Below are 25,060 nucleotides of genomic sequence, written 5' to 3'. Positions count from 1 at the left end.
CACTTCCTTTCAACCCATTCACCTCTCCCCGTATCGTGCCGATTTCCTTTGCCATTTTACTTTTCACCTCCGCCAACTCCTTTTTAGTGCCCCTTGTCCTTCTTTGATTTCTTCCACTCCTTGTCCGACCATCATTATTTCGCTTGTCACGTCCTTCTTGCCCACTTCCATCGTGGACCACACACCTCTTACACTCCCTTTTATCTCTCCCCGTATCGTGCCGATTTCCTTTGCCATTTTGCCTTTTGCTTCCTCCAATTCCTTCTTTAGTTCCTCTTGCCCTGCCTGGAGATTCAGCCCTATGCTCTGCATTTCACCCCGCTGTGTTTGCATATTTGCATCCATGTCGCCCCTTATTGCATCTAATTTGCCATTCGTGGCTTGTAAATCGCCCCGCAGATCCCGCGTGTTTGCATCCATCTTGGCGTCCATATCGCGCGCATTCGTTTTCATTTCGCTCATCAACGCCTCAAACATTTTCTTAATCCGATCCGTGGGCGGATTCGCACGTCGGGGGCGTTCGTCCACCGCCCCTGCAACTGCGCCCATTTCGAGCTCTGCGTTTATTTGCGGGATAAATTCATCCTGTATATTAGGAATGTCCTGCATGGGGATTTCATCCTGGCCAATGGATTCTATTATTTCCAAATCCATTACCCCCTGCTCCCGTTCGCCTTGAACCGCCATCTTGCTTCTCGGAATAAATTTAAAGGTCGTATTTGGTGGGAATCGAGGTTCGCACCACACACCCCTGATCCGATTCCCGTTAATTTAGTTTGGAGGGGAATGAATCTGTTTCCCACTCCTCGACACCAGTGTTACGATTTTCGTGCCCGCCCAGCGTGCAAACAGCCGCTTTAGCCAATGGCGGCCGTCTCGCCCACCGGACGGACAAGTCAGTCGTGACTTTCCGGAACAACGCCAAAAACCAGTCACGGGTGTGGTCCAATGCGCACACCACGGCCTAGTCAATGTGTTCCCACGCGCAACAGGGTCAATCGCCAAATTAATCGATATACCTAAGTATTCGTGCGGGCAGCCTACCGAGAGACCGTACCTCAGCGAGGCCTGCTCGGACATGAACCGCTTAAGCGGTTCGTTCCATTCTGGGATAACCGAGCGGTTTATTATCGCGAGACCTCACTGGACCCAATTCTTTTATCAGCTATTAAAAGGCCCGCTATTATTCCGAGAGCAATATGGCGGTTTGATGGGGAAAGAGGACACAACGAACGGGTTAACATTCACACAAGGACATTTATTTATAATAGCACGTATGCAGGCATGCACGTATACATTTATGCAAGGCAAAGAAAAGCACAACAAGAAGAACTACAACCGTCTATTATTATTATTTACAAGCACTTACACAGTTCTACTTGCGGGACATGGCGCCACAACATCCACACAAATAAAAGCAAAGAAAGACCCCCTCAAAGGCAAGGGAGTCAGACTGGACCCGTAGGCCTTTATGTCCAAGGAGCCTGGTTGATCGAAGGGACTCCCAGAGGCCGCCGCAGGTTACCTTCACCCTCGTGGTGACTTGGTTGGGCTACCCTCAGTGGATCCTCTCAAGCTCCTCACCGACTGCGGAGACTCCCGGCTCGAACGCGGCTGCCCACAACTCCACACTTCCGAGACCTCCACCGACTCGCTGCTCCACCCAGTCCGAGACCTCCACCGACCCGACCAACAACCAACCCATAGACCAGGGATTCCCAACCTGTGGTACGCATACCACAGGTGGTACATTTGGACTTTCTCGGTGGTACACGGCGTGGTACGCGGCAGCATGCTTTTTAAAAATTTTTTTCTTTTAACGCAGTTTTTATTTGACTTCTCTCTTATGCAGCTTGTGCACAATAATTAAATTTATATTGTAAGCGGCTGTACACTGACAGCTGTTTGTTATCAGCCAATGTGTACAAGTCTTATTATTCATTTTGTCTCTACATGCCACACTGTCATCATTGCTTATTGCCCGGCTTATTGTTACCGTTATCGTTCACTAGCATCATGTCAATGTGAAAATATTCGGAGAGTTATCTCAAGTTAGGCTTCACTTCCATCCAAAAAGGCGAATTAGAAGTTCCACAGTGTGTGATTTGTGGAAAAGTTCTCGGCAATCAATCTATGAAGCCAAGTCTATTGAAGCGACATTTTGATTCTGTTCATCCTGAACACAGCGACAAGGACCATGATTTTTTTCATCAGAAGGAAAATGCCATGAAAAGAGCACGCTTTGACGGCAGCGGCAGTTTTCAACAGCAGTCCACGGCAGCCATAAAGGCATCCTACTTAGTTGCACTGCAAATTGCAGAACAGAAAAAACCTCACACCGTCGGTGAAAGCCTCATCCTTCCCGCCACAAAGGATATCGTACGTCTCATGCTGGGAGAACAAAGTGCCAAGAAGCTCAATTCTCTTTCGTTGTCAAACAACACAGTTTAGAGGCGCATTGAAGAAATGTCAACCAATATTCGTGATCAGGTGGTGGCAGAAATCAAGGCATCTCCATGCAGATTTTCTATGCAATTGGTGAGTCAACTGACGTGGCAAATTGTGCCAAACTGTTAGCGTTCGTTCGGTGCGTGCATAAAGCCAAGTTTAAGGATAAAATACTATTTTGCCTCCCGCTTACAACCACAATGAAAGCAAAGGACATTTTTGAAGAGGTGTCTTCCGTCTTTGATCAAGTTGGGCTGTCATGGGTTGATCTAAAAGGCTGTACTACAGAAGGTGCTCCAGCTATGTTAGGGTGCAGATCAGGTTTCCAAACGCTTGTGAAGGTAGTTGCTCCTGAAGTGCGCGGCCTACACTGTACGATCCACCGCCACGCACTCGCAGCCAAGGCGCTCCCCCAAGCCATTGACTGACGTTCTCTCGACCATGATCAAAATTGTGAACCATGTAAAATCCCAGGATCTCAATTCGCGACTTTTCAAGAAACTTTGAAAGGATTTCGACTCCGACCATAAAGTTCTCTTATTCCACACTGAGGTGAGATGGTTATCCCATGGAAACATGGCGGAGCGCGTGTTTGAACTGCGAGCTGAGCTTCATGAATTCTTCAAAAACGATGGAAAACCAAAGATTGTCGATTTCGTCGCTGCTTTGAACGATCCCGACTGGGCATTGCACCTGGCTTATTTGGTCGACATTTTCTCTCAGTTAAATGCCCTGAACAAGTCTCTTCAGGGGACTGGCGCGACTATCATTGACTTCATAGACAAGGTCAAGGGATTTCAGGAAAAACTCTGTCTGTGGAAGAAGAATGTCGAATCAGCAGTGGTGGTCATGTTTTCTTGCACGGCTGATATTCTTCAGAAGCGTGAAAAGAATCCCCCAAGGGAGTTCATACAACTGGTAAAAGATCACCTCACTTATTTGGATGAGGAATTAAATTCCTATTTTCCGGGTCTCAAGGAACTGGATCTGAAAATTATTCGCAACCCATTTCGCATGAATGCATTGGATTTGCCACCTGGAACAGGACTGCAGGAAAGCTTGATTGATCTCCAGAACGACTCCACAGCCCGAGATCAGTTTGACGAGATGAATCTTGTGGACTTCTGGTGTGGAATGTTGGGGTCTTACCATAAGCTAGCTGCCCTGGCTGTTCATTCGCTCATAGTATTCCCATCTACGTGGCTGTGTGAAGCTGGGTTCTCGTCAGTCGTTATTCTAAAAACAAAACAAAGATCCCTACTGGATGTTGAACATGATTGGTGCGCTTTATCCAAAACAAAGCCTAACATCGACCTGCTTGTGAGCAAGAAGCAGGCTCAACCATCCCATTGACAGGACATTTTACACAATCAAATAGGTACTTACTGTATCATTCTTTTGTTCAGATCAGATTGCTCAATGTCATAGTTGTGAATTGTTAGTATTGTTTAACTCCCCATTGTCGTATCTGTATCGCAAATAAACACTATTTTAGGTGAATTTTGATACAGTGGTACTCGGTGGTACCACGAACATGTGAAATGGTACCCCAGTAAAAAAAGGTTGGGAACCCCTGCCATAGACCAAGACAGCTCGACAGACCCCTTCGCTCTTCCAGCGCGGGGTTTTATCCCCCTTGGTTTCCCGCCCCGCCCTCCTTCCAGCTCCTGCGGGAAACTTTCAGAAGGGGGGCGTTTTCCTCATGGGTCGGGTTTTTTCGTAGCAGTCATTTCGGTCGCTCTTCTTTATTCTCCCTCCACTCGCCCCTCCCGCGTCCCGAAGCGCGGGAAAGTAAGAGTAAAAATCCGTGCGTTATCGGAACGCCTTCTTCTTTCTCCATGGCAGAGAAGGTTTTTGATGCGGAGAGGGTTGTAGCGTGGTTGTGGAGATGGTGATTGGTGGTGTGGTTGGTGGTTCAGGTGATCGTGGTTGTTGTAATGGTGGCGTGGTTGGGCGCTTGTGGAAAAGGTGGTTGGTGGTGTGGTTGGCGTTGTGTGGTGGTCGTGAGGGTGATGTGGTTGGGTGCTTGTGGAAAAGGTGGTTGGTGGTGTGTTTGATCCAAAATAACGATAGTAAAAGAAAAACGGCTAACTGAAGATTCACAGCCCTGATAACACGAATAAATCCCATTAAACAACGGTGGGGAAATCTAACTGAACACTGACTTATCGGCATAACTGAACTAAGGACCTATATGGTGCTCTGCGAATTTCCGCAGCCGTAACAATATGTACAAGTCCTTACATGAGCCATAGACAATGCCATCAATAAATTAAAAAAAAATTAAATACAGGACAATCTGAAATGAGACGAAAGCATGTGCCATTAAAGTGGGCTTAAGAAAATCATGAAAACACAAAACTCAACAAAGCACCAAGCACATTCATGTTCCAAATGGAATTGTAATCCATCTGCATCATGTCACCCAAAGGTGTCACATGGCCTCTATTTCTTTAGCCCTTTCAATGGTAACCAATAAAACCAATAGATGAAGTCTCTGCATTGTAAGCTTCAGCATTTCTTTGGATGGTATATTAATTTAAACTAGTGTTCATATCTGACCGAATGTATTTGTGCTTTCCATGAAGCGAATAAATACAGAATGAAAAATAGTCACACATAATTCTGCTGCAACCTATCACCATTATGATTGTCAGATGCCAAACTACATATGCATATCAATAACCATTTAAAGAGAAAAGTATTAAAAAAGAGATTACTGTAATAACATTCATGAATGTGAAGGTGAAAGAAGCCTTTTGTGTGGCAAGGGTTAGCAACTTCATACCCTCCCTCATTACACCCCGAGAGTATCACCATGTTAGAAAATCATGGACAGATTATTTTATTCAAGTTCTAACAACACTTTATCCGGACAAAAGCATTTCCAAACTGCACTGGAGAATGCTTGTATAAAATTACGATGACATTGTAAAGAAATTAAAATTCACTTTGAATTAACAACAAAAAAAAGAGTGTACCTGGGCATCATAAGTGCTTTTGACAGATGGGGTGTCTTGGCAGGGGACCATGCACCGGCAATGGATGGCCTTTGGGTAGAAAGGAGTTGGAAACATAGGCAGTTCAGGTCATGATGGAATAAAGTTGGGGAGAAGCAGTGGAAACATTCTGAGATGAGTCTCTACATTGCAAACTTTGGCTTTGAGGCGATGAATTGCTAAATCAATCAAATCGATCAATTAAATTGTTTATGTGGTACTTTTCATTTTGAACAAAATCTCAAAGTGCTTGACAAAAGAATGGGGAATATGAAGAATAAAAATAATTAAGATAAAGCAACTGTTGCCCTTCTTCATGCAATGGAAAGGAAGGCATTAAAAATAATTGGGATCTCCCATGATGAAGCTGTGTCGAAGCCTGTTACTTTCGCATCACAGACCGGTTTGGTGCTGTCTCTGTATTCTATTGCCTCCTTTTTGGTCTTGCACCCTCTGCGCTCACTTGGCCTTTTCACTCCTAGGTTTCTACAAGGTGGAGAATGTGTGTACACATTCAGTGTACAATGTGTGCTGAATGGGTTCATCGAAAATGTAGTGGGGTGAGAGGGTCATTAACCAGTGTGGCAGCTACATTCAAGTGTAAGGTGTGCATAGAGGGAGCTGCAGATGAAGGAATTGTTGAGTTGGATTTTGGAGATGGTGTGAAGCTGGAAGGGGTGAAAACATTTTGCTATCTCGGAGACATGCTGAATGGAGAAGGTGGATCAGACTCTTCGACGGTTGCTAGAGTGAGATGTGCATGGAAGAAGTTTCGGGAACTGAGTGGCGTGCTGACGAAGAGGGGAGTGTCGTTGAAGCTGAAGGGAAAGGTGTATGCTACATATGTGAGGAGTACGATGATTTATGGGAGTGAGACATGGGTACTGAACATGGAGCAGCAACAAAGGCTGGAAAGAGTGGAAATGCGAATGGTTCGGTGGATGTGTGGAGTATCGTTGAGAGAGAGGAAGACAAATGATGACCTGCGGAAGATGATGGGAATAGAGTCTGTGATGGATGTTGTGAAGAGAAACAGGTTGAGATGGTTGGGTCATGTGTTGAGGAAGGATGAAAGTGACTGGGTGAGAGGAGTGTTGGAAATGAGTGTAGTCGGAAGTAGAGGACGGGGAAGATCGAGAAAAACTTGGCTAAAGGTGGTGGAAGAGGAAATGTGGGCAAGGGGATTAAGAAGGGGAGATGCAGAAAATAGGGTAAAGTGGAGAAGATTGTCATGGGGCCCGCAAGGCTACCCCTGCTTTAGCGGGGAAAATGGCCTTTAAATGCTTGTGTGTGTTTCTACAAGGTGTCTAAAGTCTGCCAGTCTTCTTCTTTGTCCATATGCAGCACAAAGCTGTGAGGTAGCATCATTGGCTGAGGGCGTGGCTGTGCTGCTGATGCAATTCCCTCTGTTGGTTAGGGTAGTAATTTGGAATTTGGTTAGGGTGCTGGCGATAGTTCGCCTTCCACTTCGCGAAGGACACCACTGTATCTTTAACATCCACCAACAAATGCTGACAGACGGGACACCTGTTTAACATTTACCAGAGGGACAGCACACACATTGATGAAACACCATGCCTGTGAAAAACCTGGATGAGTTTATTGCTGGGTCAGGATTCAAACCCAGGCTAGACAGCTTAGAGGCAAGTGTGTGTACCCCAGGGCATCCTGTTAGCCCGGTCTGCAAGTAATCCTCTTCTTGTTGAACTCCCAAAATCCAGGCGCACTTTTCACCTCCACTCATTTTTTCTCTTTTCTCTCATCTGTCTCAGCCTGGTGTTGGCTTAGTGGTTAGGGTGGTGGCTTGGGATCCCAGGGTCCTGAGTTCAAGCCCCGTTGGCTGCTGAATTAACACCAGGGGGTTGACTCAGCCTGTCATCCTTCCGAGGTCGGCAAAATGAGTACCAGTGTATGCCCCGGTTAGAATAGGTGTACCATATCCCTGTGTGTCGTAAGAGGCAACCAGGGTTGGCGTCAGGAAGGGCATCCGGCCATAAAAAAAACATTGCCTCAAGAAAAAGCCCAACCCCTGCACAGCAGGGAAAATGGCTGTAAAAACGGTCATTTTTTTTCTCGTCTGTCTGCAAGTAATCCTCTTTTTGTTAAATTCCCAAAATCCAGGTGCACTTCTCACCTCCACTCATTTTTTTTTTCTCTTTTCTCTCGTCTGTGGACCCAACTTCCCCAGTCTGTTCGTTCCCATTCTTCCACCCATGGCTTCAAGACAATGGTTCAACTCTAACTCAGGTCATCCCTCATCCATACTCATGATCGCTTCGACCCCACATAACCCCATTCCCAAGCACTCCCTTTTTCCTGGCAATTGTGATTTCATCCCTACCCCCACCCTTTTACTCACTTATTTCATTTTGTTAGTTGTCGGTTGGTTTGTTTCTTTTCTGTTCCATTCCCACTTTTCCCTTCCTCTTCTTGCTGTATTTCATTCAGCTTGTGGGCAGATTGTTCACGCTCATGTGTCCTTATCCCCCTCCCCTTGATCTCACTCTCACTTCGACTCTGCAGTTGGTGTTTACCCATTTCCATTTTGTTCTTCCATGAGCCTCAATTATGTACACAAAAAAGAAATTCAAACACAATACAAGAATTTCAACATCATGCGTGGTCATCGCTGGGTTCAAACTCGGGTGATGTTTCTGAATAAATATCAGATTGCATTTGCAATCAACAAATATCACATTAAAGATGCTTTAAAAAAAATCATTTTCCAGAAACAGGCTGCACCGCAAATGAGTTTCAGGGTAATTTTTTTTTTTTTAACTGCAAGACTGGAGAATTACATTGACTTGGTACTTTAATCCATAAAAAATAAAAGTTGCCAAATGTTCTCAAAAACAACAAGAACTGCACTTGGCAGAGCACATACTTCCGCCAAGCTGAATAGGTTACGTTATATATCCCACTGATAGGCTGGACCTGCATCCGGACATTCATGATCCAAAATGTAATCGGCTTGTTCTTGTCACCTACATGACTCGTCCACCAAGTTTTGTAGTAACTTGTCCACAACCTTGTGAGATATGCTATCTATTGTTTTTGACCCTATCTCTAAATGTGGAAGAATCGGTTGAAAAATTATAGTATCCAGATTCGGATCCAGATCTTCACCAAAGTTTAATTAATTCGTACTTGTCACACACCCAATCTGCCCACAAAGTTTCGTCCATATCCATTCATAAGTCCTCGAGATATCCTGCTCACAAGACAGACAGACAGTGGTGAATACATAACGTCCGTCCACTTTTGGTGGTGGAGGTAATCAACACACCCAGAATTTATTTGCTCACCTGAAATCCCTCCATTGCAGAGAACGACTGAGAGAGAACTGTGGCCTCAAGTCAGTTTACAATTAAGGGAATGGAACCTATCTGCTTTGGTTTAGGTGAGACAATTTTTTGGAGTAGATGACCAATTTTATTTGGTTTATGACTATGAGTAGTATATCGGAATAGGAATGAAAAAGGGTAATTATAAAGTCCACTTAATTCACCACCATGACCACAAACAAAAGGATATACGATGTATGAAAAAAAGGGACTGATATTATATTGTCAAAATCAAGAGCAAGCAGGACAAAGAAAAACAATGGATTGTGGAAAGACAGAAATACATTAGACACATCCAATTTCAACAATCCAAATCCAAATGGACACCAAATCACAAGATGGGGGATAGACATCAAAGTCCCAACAAATTACACTTTGAACTGACATTCATCGTTGCTCTTTCTGGCAGTGAACAATATTCGAAGACGTATTCCTACATTGAGAATAACAAGATCAAGACAAAGAAGAACAACCTATCAGAGATGCCATTTTACTACTTCAGAGCAACCCAATATCAGAGATTAGCATGCAACAAGCCTCACATGAAGTACAGCTATGTAATGTGAGCATACATCACAGCGCTTGGCCTTGCAGCAGTTCACACATCCCCTGCTGCTTTAACTTCTCCTTTCTCCAGCAGTGCTGCCTCTGCCAACATTATCCAATCTCCTCGTTTTGCTCCAACATAGTCATATGGTGTGCCAACACCTGGGGTCTGTATTCCATTCACTTTTCATGAATATATAAGATCGATACTCATGGAAGAGTGGGGTGGCAGGGAAGAAATGCAACAAGTTGACAGTGGGGCAGTGTGAGAACAGACGGACACAATAAGCAATAGAATGAACAAACAGGGTAAAAGGAGAGAAAGCCTGCCTTAGTCCCTCCACCTAAGGCCTTCATGGAGAAGAGGTAAAAGAGGCGGGGGGGGGGGGGAGGGGAAGAAACACCTAAACTAGCATACTAGATGGATGTGTTCGGCAAAGTTAATGGGGGTAATAAAGATCATGGATCAGATTTGGAGATGACAAGAGATAGTGGTGCACTACTTGCTTGAAGCTCTCTGAGGGAAGATTAAGACAGAACAGCCTCTGAAAGGTGGTTCCACAAATGGGAAAAGTGAGGAATAAAAGACTTTAGATGTGCAGTCAGCCTGGATTTTGAAAGCCTAAACAGGAGAGGTTACCGGAAAAATTCATTCATCCTGGAGTAAATATACATATGGAGGGTCGGTCCATCGAGGTCCATCTAGGAGGTCCATCGAGCAGAGGAAGTAATACTCGAAAATAGATGGTAGAAAACAGAGACCAACAACCTACTTGCAATATGAGAGCAACAGAGCCTTTGTTGCTGTCTCATCGGGGAGATTCCAATCATTTTGAGAGAGATTCCACAGAATCCAGGTGGTGGGACAACTTAGCATACCAATTGTGCATTTTGTGAGGAAAGCACCAAATTTGGCACACAAGTTGCCTAACATATTATGAACAGATTTGGATATTGGGCCATCTCAAATTCAGCCGCTGATGGCTGTGGCAGCCATTTTCCAAAATGGCCACTTGCGGTTACTATAATTTCACTCTAACATTGGTTTGAACATTTATTAAAAGCTGAATTAAGAAAAACAACCTGTAGCCACCTCAAGTTTAAAGATAGCCACCATTTTGCAAGATGGCTGCTAATTATTTGTTGTACTGGACGACTATCTCACTCTTAGAAATTGGTTGTTGGGAATGGTGGCAAACGAATCAAGGGCTGCGTCTGATTGATATGAATACCAACATCGCTTATGTAAAGTCAGTGGTTGTTGAGCATGGTGGCAAACGAATCGCAGGCTGCGTCTGATTGATATGAATACCAACATCGCTTATGTAAAGTCAGTGGTTGTTGAGCATGGTGGCAAACGAATCGCGGGCTGCGTCTGATTGATATGAATACCAACATCGCTTATGTAAAGTCAGTGGTTGTTGAGCATGGATGCAAACGAATCATGGGCTGCGTCTCATTCATAAGAATACCGACATCTCACTCATAGAAATTGATCGAGAGATGTCTGATTTAAATGTTCTGAATCAGTGACAGTCTGCTCTGTTAATATTCTCTCAATTTTGTGAGCACTCTCCCTCACACACACACACACACAAAGCTGTGCATTCAAGTGCGGCCTTTTTGCACTTGCCACGCTTCAGACAGCTCTTCTTGCACTTGCACGATACTAGCTCATAGCAGGTGTGGGCTGTTTTGGGTAGCTTCGTCCAGTGTGGCTCGTACACCCCCTCATCATTCTTGACCCAGCCCCAGCTGGATGGAGGAGGCAGCTCTGGCATTGGTAGCAGTGTTTGACCCCACACATGGCCTCCTTGGTAGGCCGCCCTCTTCCCATGCTCCTCCAGAGCTGCCTTGGTTGGCGGGATCAGCTGCACATTGTTCTTCTTCACGAAGAGTTTCTTGCGGGCCTTATCAATGTCGTTGCATGTGCTGGTTCTGTCATAGAACAATATGACGAACCTCTCGATGGTGTGCATGACATCGTCTGGTATGCCACTTGGTGCAGAGGATAGCTTCAGCAGTGCGTCTGTAAGTTCTGGCAGAACGGTCCAGATTGTCCAAGCAGTCTTCTTACCATGTCCAGCAAAGCTAGATACAGTGTCACACCCAGTCAGAGCGTGAAACATTGGGAGTGTCTGTGCCTTCTCTGGTCCTAGGCCAGCTGCTATTTTGTAGGCTGCCAGGTACCGAAAACTCTTCCCAGTGCCAAATGCTAGCCATAGTTCATCTTCTGGTTGCAGTCCCTGGGCCACTGACACAGCCAACACCACAACATCGGTGTCAACTGTCTTGATCAGTATCTTGTGGTGACCATGGTTGGCTGCATGGGATGTATGCAACAACATTCGACTGTCAGCTTCTTCGTGGCTGCATGGGGCAAGCAAGGCCAGGTCTCGTAGCGGTGGCTTGCTCAGGACTGCCTCTCCATCAGTGATAACCAGCTGCTTGTCATCCTGGTCAAACCACCTGAAGATAGCTTCTGATAGGAACTTGAACAGCTCGGTCTTGTTGGTGTCTACCTGGAGGAAGTTCTGCCAGTTTCCAGGTATAACTGCTGCTCCGACCATGCGTCTACGCACTCCTTTTCCATGCTTTGATCTTGCACTGCCTTTCAGTGAATCAGCAACGTAGCGGTCCCAGACCAGGTCCAGGCGTGACACAGTCTGAAGCTTTGTTGACAGGTACGGTATGAACACATCCTGGGCATAGTCATCAAAGTTCTTGGCTACCGCAGGCTTCAGCATCTGGACAATGACTGCCCCATCAAGAACTAGGTTGGTGGTATCAGGAGCCTCTGATTGGGCATTGGAGAACTCTTCAAAGCATTTGAGGAGATCACTCTTTGTACCAAGATGGAGACGTTCTCCATCGGAGAGAGTTGGAGGACAAGCTTGATTCTCCGAGCCCATAGTCATAAATACTATTGCCACTTGTAAAATCTTCGAGACGCTGGTGACGGCACATAGACAATTCACACCCATCATCTGAGTTACATGGCTTCATTCCCAATACGACCTAATTCATCCATATTTAGGTTACTTCGAGCCGATGTGCTAAAATGTGTTGCGATTGACTAAGAGTCAATAAAAACGCAGTTACAGAAAACGGAAGGGTTACTCAACAAACTGACCAAAACAAATTAGCTTAGACATGAAAATGGAAACGAGAATGGAAAACTACTTACAAATGGTTTGGCATTGCCGTCAATCGAACGAAGATAACCCGAAAACTTCCGAGTTATCATGGTAAAGATATCTCGCCAACACGCCGGTACGAAGAGAGAACTTCCTCACTCAGTAGCAAACTGGAACTGGCGCCGTGAGGGCAGAACGGAAATACATGCAGAACCTCGTAACCCGGTAATCCGTGACTGAGATAATCCTATGACCAAACTGCACCCCGCAAACCAAACTCAACTTGATGAACTATGGTTAACAATGGGATAGCATAGAGAACTCTATGGGCACAGAACAAAATAACAATGAATCGACTCAACAAGTGTAAGCTGGCAACTCAACCGTGCACGATTCCGGGCTCAATATGCACGCACACCACTTCTACTACCATGTGCCAAGCCAATAGTGCTATGAATGTTTATCATTGGTTTTCATTCAGAATCTGTCTTAATAAGACCAATTCATCCACTTTAACTTTTTTTTCTCAACCAAATCAAATTGTTACTTTCTTTGACCATTATTGGACCTTTATTAGTAAATAAACTTTCACTATCAACCTGCATTCCTCTCGAGTAAAGCAGATATGCGTCACAACAGTAACCACTGGCGGCCATTTTGAAAAATGGCTGCCACAGCCATCAGCAGCTGAATTTGAGATGGCCCAATATCCAAATCTGTTCATAATATGATAGGCTACTAGTGTGCCAAATTTGGTGCTTTCCTCACAAAATGCACAATTGTTATGCTATATTTAGCTTAGTTGCCCCACTAAGGAGAGAAATATGATGTTGGGGCGCACCAGCCCATTGGAGATCAGTTCTCCATTGAGCTATGGACAAAGGCCTTATAGACCGAGTAGCTCCGATTTCCCAAGGAAAGAATTGGATCAATGGAGGATTCCCAGTCTGCGGCTGGGTTTGTGGGCCAGCTTTGCAATGTGGTCAGGCCATGAAATGTCGTGGCTGATGGTGATTCCTAGAAGTTCAACAGACTGAACCTCTTCCAGTCAATGACAAAGGAAACAGGTAGGTGGGTTATTTTAACAATCTCTCTGGAATGATAGGGTGAGATTGAGACTCCATGTCAGAAAATAATTTTTGGCAGTGCAGAGCAGCAGAGAGGTGCAGCTGTTGTCTGCGATGAAGCAGAGGGATGCAATACTGTACAACACAATGTGGAGACATCTACAATAATGAAGAGGATTTTCCAGAGCATCAGAGAGGTCATGTATACAGATGTGGAAAAAGACTGGGCCCAAAACACTGCTTTGGGGAACTCCAGCCTCCAGTAGGAGAGGGGAGAAGAGCATCCCATTGATAGCAACAGATTGACGAGGTAAGTGGAGAAAGTAAGACTAACAGGAAATAAGGCGGTTTCTATGCCACAAGCAGAGAGCATGACAAGAAAAGCAGGATGCCAGACTGTTGAAAGCCCAATAAAACTCCAGGGAGTCTTTGGAAAGTGGGAAGATTTGACGTCAGTAGCTATGATGGATTCCATGAATTCCCCAACTTTGGTGGCATCGCCATTTACAGCCTTTTTCATGAACCAGGAACCACCGCGAACCGATAACGTTATCCCTCTTGTCTCTATTGTAAAAATGACAAAACATTAGCGGATTTTACCGTGACATTCGCGGATTTTTTGCGAGTCAGTAAATCCCCAGAACCTATCTCCCCATTTCCCATTGAAACAATGCCCTCCACATTCGCAGTTTCAACATTTGCGGAGTTTTCCTGGAACCTATCCCCACGAATGTCAGGGTCCTGGTGTATTTCATTGAATAGGCAAGATTATTGATGATAAAAAAAATATTTCTGCATTTTTGCACGAGTTATTTTAAATGCTCATAAATATGTCGATGTGAAAATATCAAGTACTGTATCTAGAAGAACACCATACACCAGGATTGGTAAGACAACAGCATAACCATGTGCCATCAAGAGAATGAAAGCAAAGGTGGGATGTGTCACTCTCCGAATCTCACCTATGTGAGCTCATATGGGACAAGTATAAGTTCAACAAACTGCAAACAGGGGTTACTTTGCAAGCTGGGTATTGCATAAATGAGTGTGCCATCCACCATAGAGCAAATGTTAAATCAGGTGTATCATCTGCTAGCATTCACTGGTGGACATTAAAAAAATCCCATGGTACCTTTTGAAAAAAGGAGGCCACTGTGTGCTGGTATCATGCTCAAATTTGGATTTCCTGTCCTGCAAATATGGAGGAAGGCACTGTATTTTTCAGCATAAGCATGTCCACAGAAATGACACAAACTCGTTGTCAGGTTCTGTGTTTGCAAAAATGAATTACTTACAAACAGCTAAAACTCTAAAAGGATGTATACTTCAGAAGAAGAGTTGCCGCCAGAAGTTCTCCATTTTAGTTTACGAAAGGTGCAATTCACAAGATATGTTGTCGTCAAAGGCACGGCTACAATGCTACAAATCATTTATTGTTTAGGATGTTTGCAACAATGGCTGTAAGAGCAGTGCCCCATAAGCACTGCTATTCCCCAAATTGCATCCGGCTGTCTTATTACATGCACAGCCAATTTACACCAATCATTCAAAGAACATCGCGAGTTATAGTTAAGTTTGTAGCAGAAGAAAAATAAACCAATAAATACTGGAAAAACGTAGTTTGTATGCAGTGCTGTCTGAGCTGCCTCTGTATCACAATGTCTCAGATTCATTCAGCCAACATTACATTTATTGCAGGCCGATAAATGCCTTCTCATTACACGGAAAGCATCATTACATACAGTTATTGCATCCAGAGTTACATGGCAGTGAAAAACATATTGGGTGTAATTTGGTGCTATCAATCCATCGGCGCCATGCAGTCTGCCTGCCTGATCACTATCTGTTCAAACAAGAAGTCACTGGTTGTGCCAACCCAACTCGGCCGTAAGTGAACGGCAACACATAGCAATACTGTACAAACATGTGCACAATCTGTTTGCCTGGAAATAGGCTCACACATCTGTATTATATACCCATCTCTTGGAAAATATAACAGGGTCTGCGAAGCAAGCACTGCAATGGAAATGTTTTATGGATCTAAAAATAATTCACCACCTGTTTGAGAATGGGACATTCAGGGAAAGTCAAGTTGGCTTCTCTAAAAATGGGTGATGCCCTGGTCAGTGAAATGTCAAGTCCAAAGATGGAACATGTTCAAGAAACATCAGTGGAAAAAAAATATTACAAAATGCAAATAGTCTTCAGAAAAAATATAAAAGGGCAAACAACAACAAAAAAACACCAACAACAAACATTACTTTACTTGCACTCTTACAATTCCTTCATGTTTAAACAAGTGTTTGACCATCACATCGAGCCATGGGTTCATATTGTTTTACTGAGGAATAAAAAGATAATGTGCATCGGAGTACTTGGTGTCACGGAAATCAAAATGCAAATCCATCCTCAAATGAAAAAAAAAACATTTAAAAAACCCATCAAAAACTAGAACAGCAATCGGTGGAGCACATACCTCCCCCGGGCTGAACAGTTTAGGTTTTGTATTCCACAGATAGGCCGGATCTGGATCCAGACCTGAACCAAAATCGAATAGACTTCTTCTTGTCACCGAACCAACTCATCTATCTAGTTTGGTCTTAACTCGTCCACAACTTTTTGAAATATCATGCTATGTATCGTTTTTGGCCCCATCTCTTAACAGTGAAGAATCACTAAAAAAAAAATTCATTTCTTGATCCAGATCTGGATCAAGACCAAAATCTAATCGATTCTTGTCACACACCCAACCCTGTCCACCAAGTTTCGTCCGGATCTGTCCATAACTTTTTGATATAACCTGCCCCCAGATAGACAAACAGATAAACAACGAGGGGTGTAAACATAACCTCCATCCACCTTCGGTGGCAGAGGTAATTAGCATACAGCCTTACATTTGTTTTGTTTATACAAGTTCATTCTTCGATTATTTCTGGCAGAATACAAATTGCAAACAACCAGGCACTCATACAATTGAGGTGCAAATCAAACAAGATTTATTGCAACTTCCATCACAGAGGAAGTTTCACCTGTTTGCCTGAGGAGGAAACGACACAGCAGGATGCAAAGGTGCATTAAACGTACTGTTCCTGGTTGAGGAGGTCTCTCTGAATCAAAAGTGTTTGTAATAAACAGGGGCGGCTGAAATCAGTGGCCTTTCACTCACGATCAAACGCATCACCATGGCAGCAGTAAACGTATAGCTCCCCTGCACAAACGATTGTCCAGAACCTTCATTGGTGGGGCCTGAGCCTCATGTTGCAAGTCTGCTCCAATCCTTCAGCAACTTCAGGCATAATGTATGGACGACACACTTTGCACAACATATCGAAATTTCAGGCAGGACTTTTAAATGCATTACAAGCTCAGCATGAAGAAACCACTCCCAGAGAAGGGGACAGATGCTGTTAAACAACTTATGTCTCATGCAAAATTAGGAAGACAATTTTTACCCTAACGTCAGGGCTTCTAAATTGCTTTGAACTTGCAAACTTTTCTTGTTAATTGCAAAAAAAACATACAAAATAAAAGAAAACTTTGGTAAAACTGATTTAAGTTCCTTAGTATCATGAGAGGTAAGTCACCTTGCAATTCTTATTGTCTTTATTCTGTCCTGCTCCTCCTGCCTTTTTTGTCAACATTGTCGAGGCTCGTATGAGAGCAAACACACAACGCACAGCAAGGGGGGCATGAGACAAGAGAGGGGAAGAGGGAAGGACAAAACAGTGGGGAGCAGAGGCACTAGATCTGTGGAAGGGAGAGGGATAGGGCAGGGAACAAGGGGTATACAAGATGGATATTACAGGGACTTTCAGGAAGGAGAGCAGGGAATTTGAAGGAGGTGGGTTTGGGGTGGATAAACGGGGGGGGGGGGGAGGGGAGAAAAGATCGAGGATTCGGATGGAGGAAGATAAGAGGTGGTAGTGAATAATTGTTTTGAAGGTCTGGAGAGAAGAATGGGATTGAACAAAGTGAGGGAGTTCATTCCAAAGGCGGGGAAAAAGAGGAATGAAAGAGTGAAGGTGAGCTGTGATTCATGATTTTGGTAGTTTTACCAGAAAAGGGTTGTTGGCGGACCTTCATAGCCCTGCGGGAATATGGTAGGAACATATCACAGACAGAGTGGGGGAGGGGGGCAAGACCAGAGAGGAGACAGGAGAAGACAGAAAGACCACCGACCTGCCTGTGGTGACTGGTGAGAGAGTGAGAGGCCCAAAGACAGCCTCACCGTGGGAGATACCAATGATCCTAAATGCCTTGGTTTTCACAGCGTGAAGCCGAGAAAGGTGAGAAGCAGGAGCATAAGCCCAGAGAGGAGAGCAGTACTCCATCAGGCTGTGGAAGAAAGCTTTGTATGTGGTCAGGAACTCAGGTGGTCCGAGGAAGGACAATGAAGTGTTGTGCAACAGTTTACTGACCTCTTCTCTTTGTGTTCTTGAGTTATTATATCTCTGCATACCTGAACCATTGACAATTAGTAAACCAACGCACAAGAGCCAATGTACAAACATAACAAAATTTAATCCTCCTTGACTGATATTGAAATGGTGTGCAACATCACAGATTCAAACAACTGAGTAATTGCGCTGTCAAATAAACAGACAACTGGCATAACAGACATGGTGAGGCCGCAACACAAGGTTCGTTTGCCTCATATCGCACACAGGCCGATAGTTCATCTGCCTTTTACAAGCTCTCCACCGGTCTAGATGTCTCCACTCTCTCGCCTCTCTCACCCTCTCCAACAACTCCAAGATGTAAGAGTTCTTCCAGTAACCTCCTCATGGTTGAACGAACAAAATGCAGGTTGAACGCACATCTTCAGTAGTTTTTGTTCCTCGGATCTCCGATCTGTGGAACCACCTTCCAGATCCTCTTAAATCTCACGCTACGCTCATTGATGTCAGGTCAGGTCAGATTAGATCTGTGACTTGCTACAGGTATCGTGTAAACCTGTACTAACCTGTTCCATGGTCGGGTTATTGGCGACTAAACCATCTCCCTACCAGGTTTTTTGGTGAGGAGGGTGTTTGGATATGGACACCCAGCAGGATGAAAAACAAAACCTGTCAAAGGGCGGAGGAGCTCGTTGTGAGCCAACAGCCATCCATATCTAGTGCCCAACTGTATCTGCGGACATCCTCCTGCAGTTGGTTCACTTCTTATTATGAGGTTGGTGGCAGGATTTGCATTCCGGCCACCGTAAACCCCTTCATTCCGCAAAACACAAAAACGCAAAGAAATCTGAAAACCCACTCCATGGGAGTACCTCCTGTGCAGCTTCCCTTCGCAGGGCAGCTCATCGGATGACGGGATTGGGGCAAAGCCTTCGGGACCCCCAATCTTTGATAGGAGGGAAAACACGGGGTAACATTCCCGGGTCAGATTGCGGGAGAGTGTGTGGGAGTGGTGCTGAGGTGTCGTCCAGCAGACGGCAGTCTCCTTGGGTTAACCTGAGGCGGTCCCTTCGAGTGGGTGCCTGGAATGTCCCATCCCTAAGAGAGGATGATCACCTGTCTGTTATAATGTGAGATCAAGCATTTTGACATTGGTATTGCAGCACTCTCTGAGGTTCGGAGACCGGATTGCGACAAGATCATGGCGGGTGGTTACACCTACTATTAGTCTGGTTGCTATGATGGTTACCATGCCCGAGGAGTTGCTGGAGCTGTGTCCAATAACCTGACTCCAATGACAATTGAGGTAACACCGGTCAACGAGCGTATGAGACTTAGGATTCGTCACTCCCAAGGTATCATTTCCCTGGTCTCTGTTTATGCTCCGACTGAGGCGAGTGATCTCACCGTGAAGGATGCATTCCATGGCACACTCGAGTCTGTGGTTGATCAGTGCCTTAACGCGAGATACACTTCTCGTCTTGGGGGAATTCAATGCATCGACAGGAGCTGATGGGGATGGCTATGAGACATGTGTTGGTCCCCATGAGTCAGGAACTATGAACCTGAATTGCACTAAGTTCCTTGACTTTGCAAGAAGTCATGGACTGAGGGTGGCCGGTTCCTGATTTCAGCGCACACAAGCTCATCGCTGGGCTTTGTATTCCAATGCTGGTGCTGTGGCAAAGGAGATTGACCAGGTCCTCGTTGATGGTCGTTGGAGGATGATCCAGAACTGCAGGGTCTACCGGAGTGCTCAGTTCTTCAATACTGACCACCGGCTCGTTGAAGCAACTCTTAATTTGCAACTTAAATCCGGGAGAATGGTACCATACCAGCCGTGGCTGGATGTTGGCAAGCTCAAGGATGAGAGGGCAGCTGAGGAGTTTGCAATCAAGCTGAGTGGAGATTTGGGGGTCTGGGTGAATTGGGAGGTCCTGAAGAGTTGTGGAGTGCCTTCAAGACCACCGTCCTTGATGTTGCCGGTAGATGTCTTGGAACTCACCGTAGGGCAAATAAGAATTTTCTCTCAACGTACACTGGATACCATTGACCAGAGTCGCAGGACCAGGCTGAATGGCAGAGTTGAGCTGTTCAGGGAGCTGAGGCACAAAAATGTACGTGCGCTAAGGGTGGACAAGGTGGCCAAGTACGAGGAATCTGTGAGGGGGTAGAGTATACCTGTGGTCAAGTGATTCCCGTCTTGCTTACAGGGGAATTCGTGCATTGCGTTCATCCAAGCCCATCCCTTGGTGGACTGCAGCAAGAGCAGAGGGTGGTAGGCTCTTGACAGAGGAGTCCGAAGTGAAGGCCCGCTGGGCCGGTTACTTTGAGCGGTTGTACCAGGCTGATCCACCAGCTGTCGAGTTGGATGTCAGGGGTGTTACAATAACTGTTGCGAACCCTCCAATCAACTGTGGTCCACCTTCGCTTGTGGAAACACAGGCTGTGGTGAACCAGTTGAAATGGGGTAAAGCTCCAGGGATCTGAGGCATCCATGCTGAACTTCTCAAGGCTGGTGGAAATGCTGCACTCGTGTCGTTGCATGCAGTTCTGTGCTCTGCCTGGAACACAGGCATCATCCCAACTGACTGGAAGAGGGGCCTTGTTGTCCCTCTCTGGAAAGGAAAGGGTGATCGCCAAGACTGCAACAACTATTGAGGGGTGACGCTGCTCTCAGTGCCAGGCAAGATCTTTGATCGGATAATTCTTGATAGGGTTCGCCACCATCTGCTTGAGCACCAGCATCCAGAGCAGTCAGGCTTTACACCAAAGAGGTCAATGATTGACCGTATCCTTGCTCTTCGGGTCCTCACTGAACACAGAGGAGAGTTTCGCCAGGGGCTGCTTGCAGCCTATGTTGATCTCTGAAAAGCGTTTCATTCAGTGAATCGGGATGCCCTCTGGAGGATTCTTGCTCTTCGTGGGGTGCCACCAAAACTGATCGATCTGATGTCTGAACTATACTCTGGTACTGTGATGTGGTGATACCATCTCTTATTTGGCGCTGTGAGATGTGGTGATACCATCTCTTATTTTCCTGTTGTGACTGGAGTTCATCAGGCATGTGTACTGGCCCCCACACTTTTCAGTACTTGTATGGACTGGATTCTGGGGAGGGTGTCAGAAAGATCAAGCTGTGTTGCATCGTTTGGGAATGCCAAGATCTCTGTCCTTGATTTTGCAGATGATGCAGTCATCTTTGCGGAGACTTTAGATATCCTTTTGGGGGCCCTCGAGGTGCTAATGAGGAGTCGGAGATGCTGGGATTATGGGTTTCCTGGTCAAAACTAAGATCCAGGCTTTCAATGACATCTTGGATGCTGCTGTCCTGCCTGTGCCTGTTTGTGGTGAGGATGTTGAGGTCGTGGAGAGATTCACTTACCTTGGTAGTGATATTCATGTCTCTGCTGGCTGTGAGTCAGAGGTCAATAGACGTCTGGGTCGGGCCTGGGGAGTCATGGATTCACTGGATAATGGGGTGTGGCGCTGCCAGTACCTGTGCGGGAGGAACAAAATCTGAGTCTTCAGGTCCTTTGTGCTTCCAGTCTTGTTCTATGGATGTGAGACTTCGACTGTGACCAAGGATCTGAGACGGAGACTTCATTCTTTTGGTACCAGGTCTTTTCAGAGAATCCTTGGCCATCGCTGGTCAGACTTTGTGTCCAACGAGTGGTTGCTGAGGCCTAAATCACATTTGCTCTACGGCGAGGATACGGCGGCCGTACGCCCTCTGAATTGACAGAAACATGCGGCGGCCGCAGAGTTTCTGCGGTGGCCTCAGGGTGGCCCTACGCCATTTGGCTATCTTTTACAGGCCGTAAGGTCGCCGTGGAATTATAACGGAGAGTTATAACTTTTTTCATTTCTTTGTTCGCCGTAGCAATTCGACAATCCGAAACAAAAAAAACTGGTTAAAAAAAAATTAACCCACTCGTTACCGTCCGTCTGGCCGCACGTTTGCCTTAGGGCCCCCCTGCGGTCCCCTTGCAGGCACTTTGAGGCTACCTTGCATCTGCCTTGAAAATTCTATGGCCGCCGCAGGGCCCCCTTAAGGTCACCGTGCGACATCAAATCAAAGACTGTACGGCAACCCCACGTTTTCGGTCTCCACAATTTCTAAGACCTAAGGCCTAAGTCACATTTGCTCTACGGCGAGGATACGGCAGCCGTACGCCCTCTGAATTGACAGAAACGTGCGGCGGCCGCAGAGTTTCTGCGGTGGCCTCAGGGTGGCCCTACGGCGTTTGGCTATATTTTACAGGTCGTAAGGTCGCCGTGGAATTATAACGCAGAGTTATAACTTTTTTCATTTCTTTGTTCGCCGTAGCAATTCGACAAGCCGAAACATAAAAAACTGGTAAAAAAAAAACTCACTCGTTACCATCCGTCTGGCCGCACGTTCGCCTTATGGCCCTCCTGCGGTCACCTTGCGGTCGGCTTGCGGGCACCTTGTGTCTGCCTTGAAAATTCTATGGCTGCCGCAGGAAGGTCACCGTGTGACATCAAATCAAAGACCATACGGCACCGCCACGTTTTCGGTCTCCACAATTTATAAATATGCCATGCGGCTACCCGAAAAATGAAAACATATGTGACTGCTACATTGTGTGACCATGGAAATACTGCGGCCGCCGTATAATTTCTAGTGGCCACAGATTTTGGAGATGCCATGGCCGCTGTGGCAAATGTGACTTTGGCCTAAAAACGCCGTGCGGCTCCCCGAAAAATAAAAACATATGTGACTGCTGCATTGTGTTACCGTGGAAATACTGCGACCGCCGTATAATTGCTAGTGGCCATAGATTTTGAAGACCCCACGGCCACCGTGGAAAATGTGACTTAGGCCTGAGAGACTCAAATGAGTTGTTACCTGCATAGTCCATGAGCGTCAGCTATGCTATGTGGACATGTGGCTCGTTTTCCTGACGCTGATCCTGCTCACCAGATTCTCTCAGCGAGGGAGTCTCGCGAGTGGACGCCAATGGGCCGACCACATGCCTCGTGGTTGCAGCAGGTTGATCGGCATCTCAAGGAGATGGGGATGGGCTATGCATCTGCCTGAGGGATGGCCAGACGGAGGCCCATGGAGTACTGGCGGAAAGTGGATGCAGCAACGGGCTGCTGTGGCACATGCTCCCATACATGACCTGACCCACCCTCAATGGTTTCAAGCATACACAAACCATCCCATTCTTACCCACAATCTCCTGTACCATGTCAGCGCACACTTCCTTGACCCTCTATCTTGTAAAGAAAAAATAAAATTGAAGAAAATAACTGGACAACTAGTGAATGGCATTTTTAGAATCATTACTGAAAAGTATAGCAGGAAGTAGGCAAACAAAGGACGTGCAGATTAAGCAAAGCCAGTAAGAGTCAAAAAGACCACAGGTACGTCAAGTTGCCATGCATTGAAAAAAACCTGAAAGTATCATGAAAAATATTTATCTGCCTCTGAACCTATACACTGCAAAATTTTGTTGAGGAACATCAAGGAAGATGTCCAAAATCATATTTTAATAGCTTTGATAATTTTAAAGGCAATAAGGGCCCACTGGCACAAAAAAGAACTCTTTAAATGTCCATTCTTTGCCAACGTCCAGAAATTACTTTTCCAAAAAGAAAGTCTTTGTAAAGGCTTGCTTTTTCATGAATCTAACTCCTGTAAAAGGAAAAAAAAGAAGCATTTCATGACCTTTACCTATTAATATAAAACCTAATCTTCGTCTTCCTTCCACGTCCAGCATAGACCCGAGAGTTGTAAATGCAATATCCTTCTCCTGGTTGGCCTGCATTTCTAACCTTTCAAGCTGAGAAGTACAACTGAAGTATGGGGGGGGGGGGGTGATGGTCCGTTGGCGAAGGATAGTGACTGCTGCAGAAGGACTGCATACAGTAGTGATCCCATTTAGCCCTTAAAAGACATTTACAGGTGGCAGGCATCAGTCATTTCATTGGTGGGGAGCAGAGTACAAAAATACGTTGTAATATGTAGTTGTAAATCCACATGAATGTGTAAATTTTTGCAATTATCATGAAGTTTCAAGTGGTTTGGAAACAAAAGAGTTCAAATAGCTCATAAATGTATTTGGCAAATATCATGCTCATGTGACAGTCATGTTACTCTTCTTACATATGGGACGCATGGACGTTCCACACTTAAATAACAGAAGCAACAGTACCATATCATTTGTTGATGGCCACGGATCATGTGATCGTGGCATGATGCACCTCATTGCAGGCCATAGCCCGAGCCACTTAACACACGACATCCACAGCCACTTCACCAATCCGAAAATGGCAAGAACACCGTAGGGGATGTTACAGTTATTTAATGAAGGTCTTTCAGAGCCCGTGACTTGTCTGTCAATTCCGAGTTAATTCAAAGATAACCTCAAATGCAGCTGAGTCCAAAGGCTCGAAAACATAGTGTTAAGGTAGAAAGGCTGATCAAAAAAAAATTTCCATCTTACAGGTTGTTAACCTTTACAAAATCAATTTCATTAATCCATCTGAGCCTCGACCCTCATCACATTATGATACTGTAACGATAATTCCACGGTCATTAAAAGCAGTCTGTAAAAGTTACACAAGCTTTACTCCTAATTCCCATACTTAATTGTATTCAAGTTTACCAGTTTACAATTTTGAAAATTGAATGCTTAGCCTGATAACTATATCCTCATAAATCTTTGCTTTGTTTTCCAAAGTCCATGTCCTTCAAATAGTTTTCCACATCATTATGTTTGCCCCTTCCATATAAAACATCATGACTCGCATACGAAAAGCTGCAAAGACTGCGGTCCACCGTACATGGAAAAGGCAAACGTGTGAGAAGCACACTTGCGACTGAATCGTATCAACATCTGACCTGGCTTTCCGATTACTTGTTCCCAGGTTTTGTGCCTGAACTGTCTACTTTCTCGTTTTATTTTTACAGCGACTCAGAATAGTGAAGAAAATTTACACAATTCAAAATGGAAGTCTGAAAAATAAACTACTAGGCTGCAGTGGTTGATTATTATTAACAATTAGAAATTGTAGTTCAAGCACTAAATTGCAGTCATTGCTGAGGCTTAGCCTAATCATAATTTATCAACAGCTTAACCTTTCTTATTT

General features: G+C 45.2%; 1 protein-coding gene across 10 annotated transcripts in view; it reads right to left on the bottom strand.

The window, feature by feature from the left end:
- Positions 1-25,060, bottom strand: part of LTA4H (leukotriene A4 hydrolase) — a 388,232-nt gene that overhangs the window by 282,023 nt on the left and 81,149 nt on the right. For all 10 annotated transcript variants that reach the window (XR_015061718.1, XM_085895360.1, XM_085895364.1 and 7 more), the window contains exon 5: positions 5,430-5,498. Coding sequence is in view for 9 of the 10 variants with exons in the window: in XM_085895360.1 (XP_085751486.1) it covers positions 5,430-5,498 (69 nt within the window). In the remaining variant the exon portion in view is untranslated. The remainder of the gene's footprint in view (positions 1-5,429; positions 5,499-25,060) is intronic.

The sequence above is a fragment of the Eptatretus burgeri genome, chromosome 9 (genome assembly GCF_056783735.1).
Source record: "Eptatretus burgeri isolate ZD-2024b chromosome 9, Ebu_testis_v1, whole genome shotgun sequence".
Lineage (NCBI taxonomy): Eukaryota > Metazoa > Chordata > Myxini > Myxiniformes > Myxinidae > Eptatretus > Eptatretus burgeri.
This window is presented reverse-complemented; position numbering and strand designations above follow the sequence as displayed.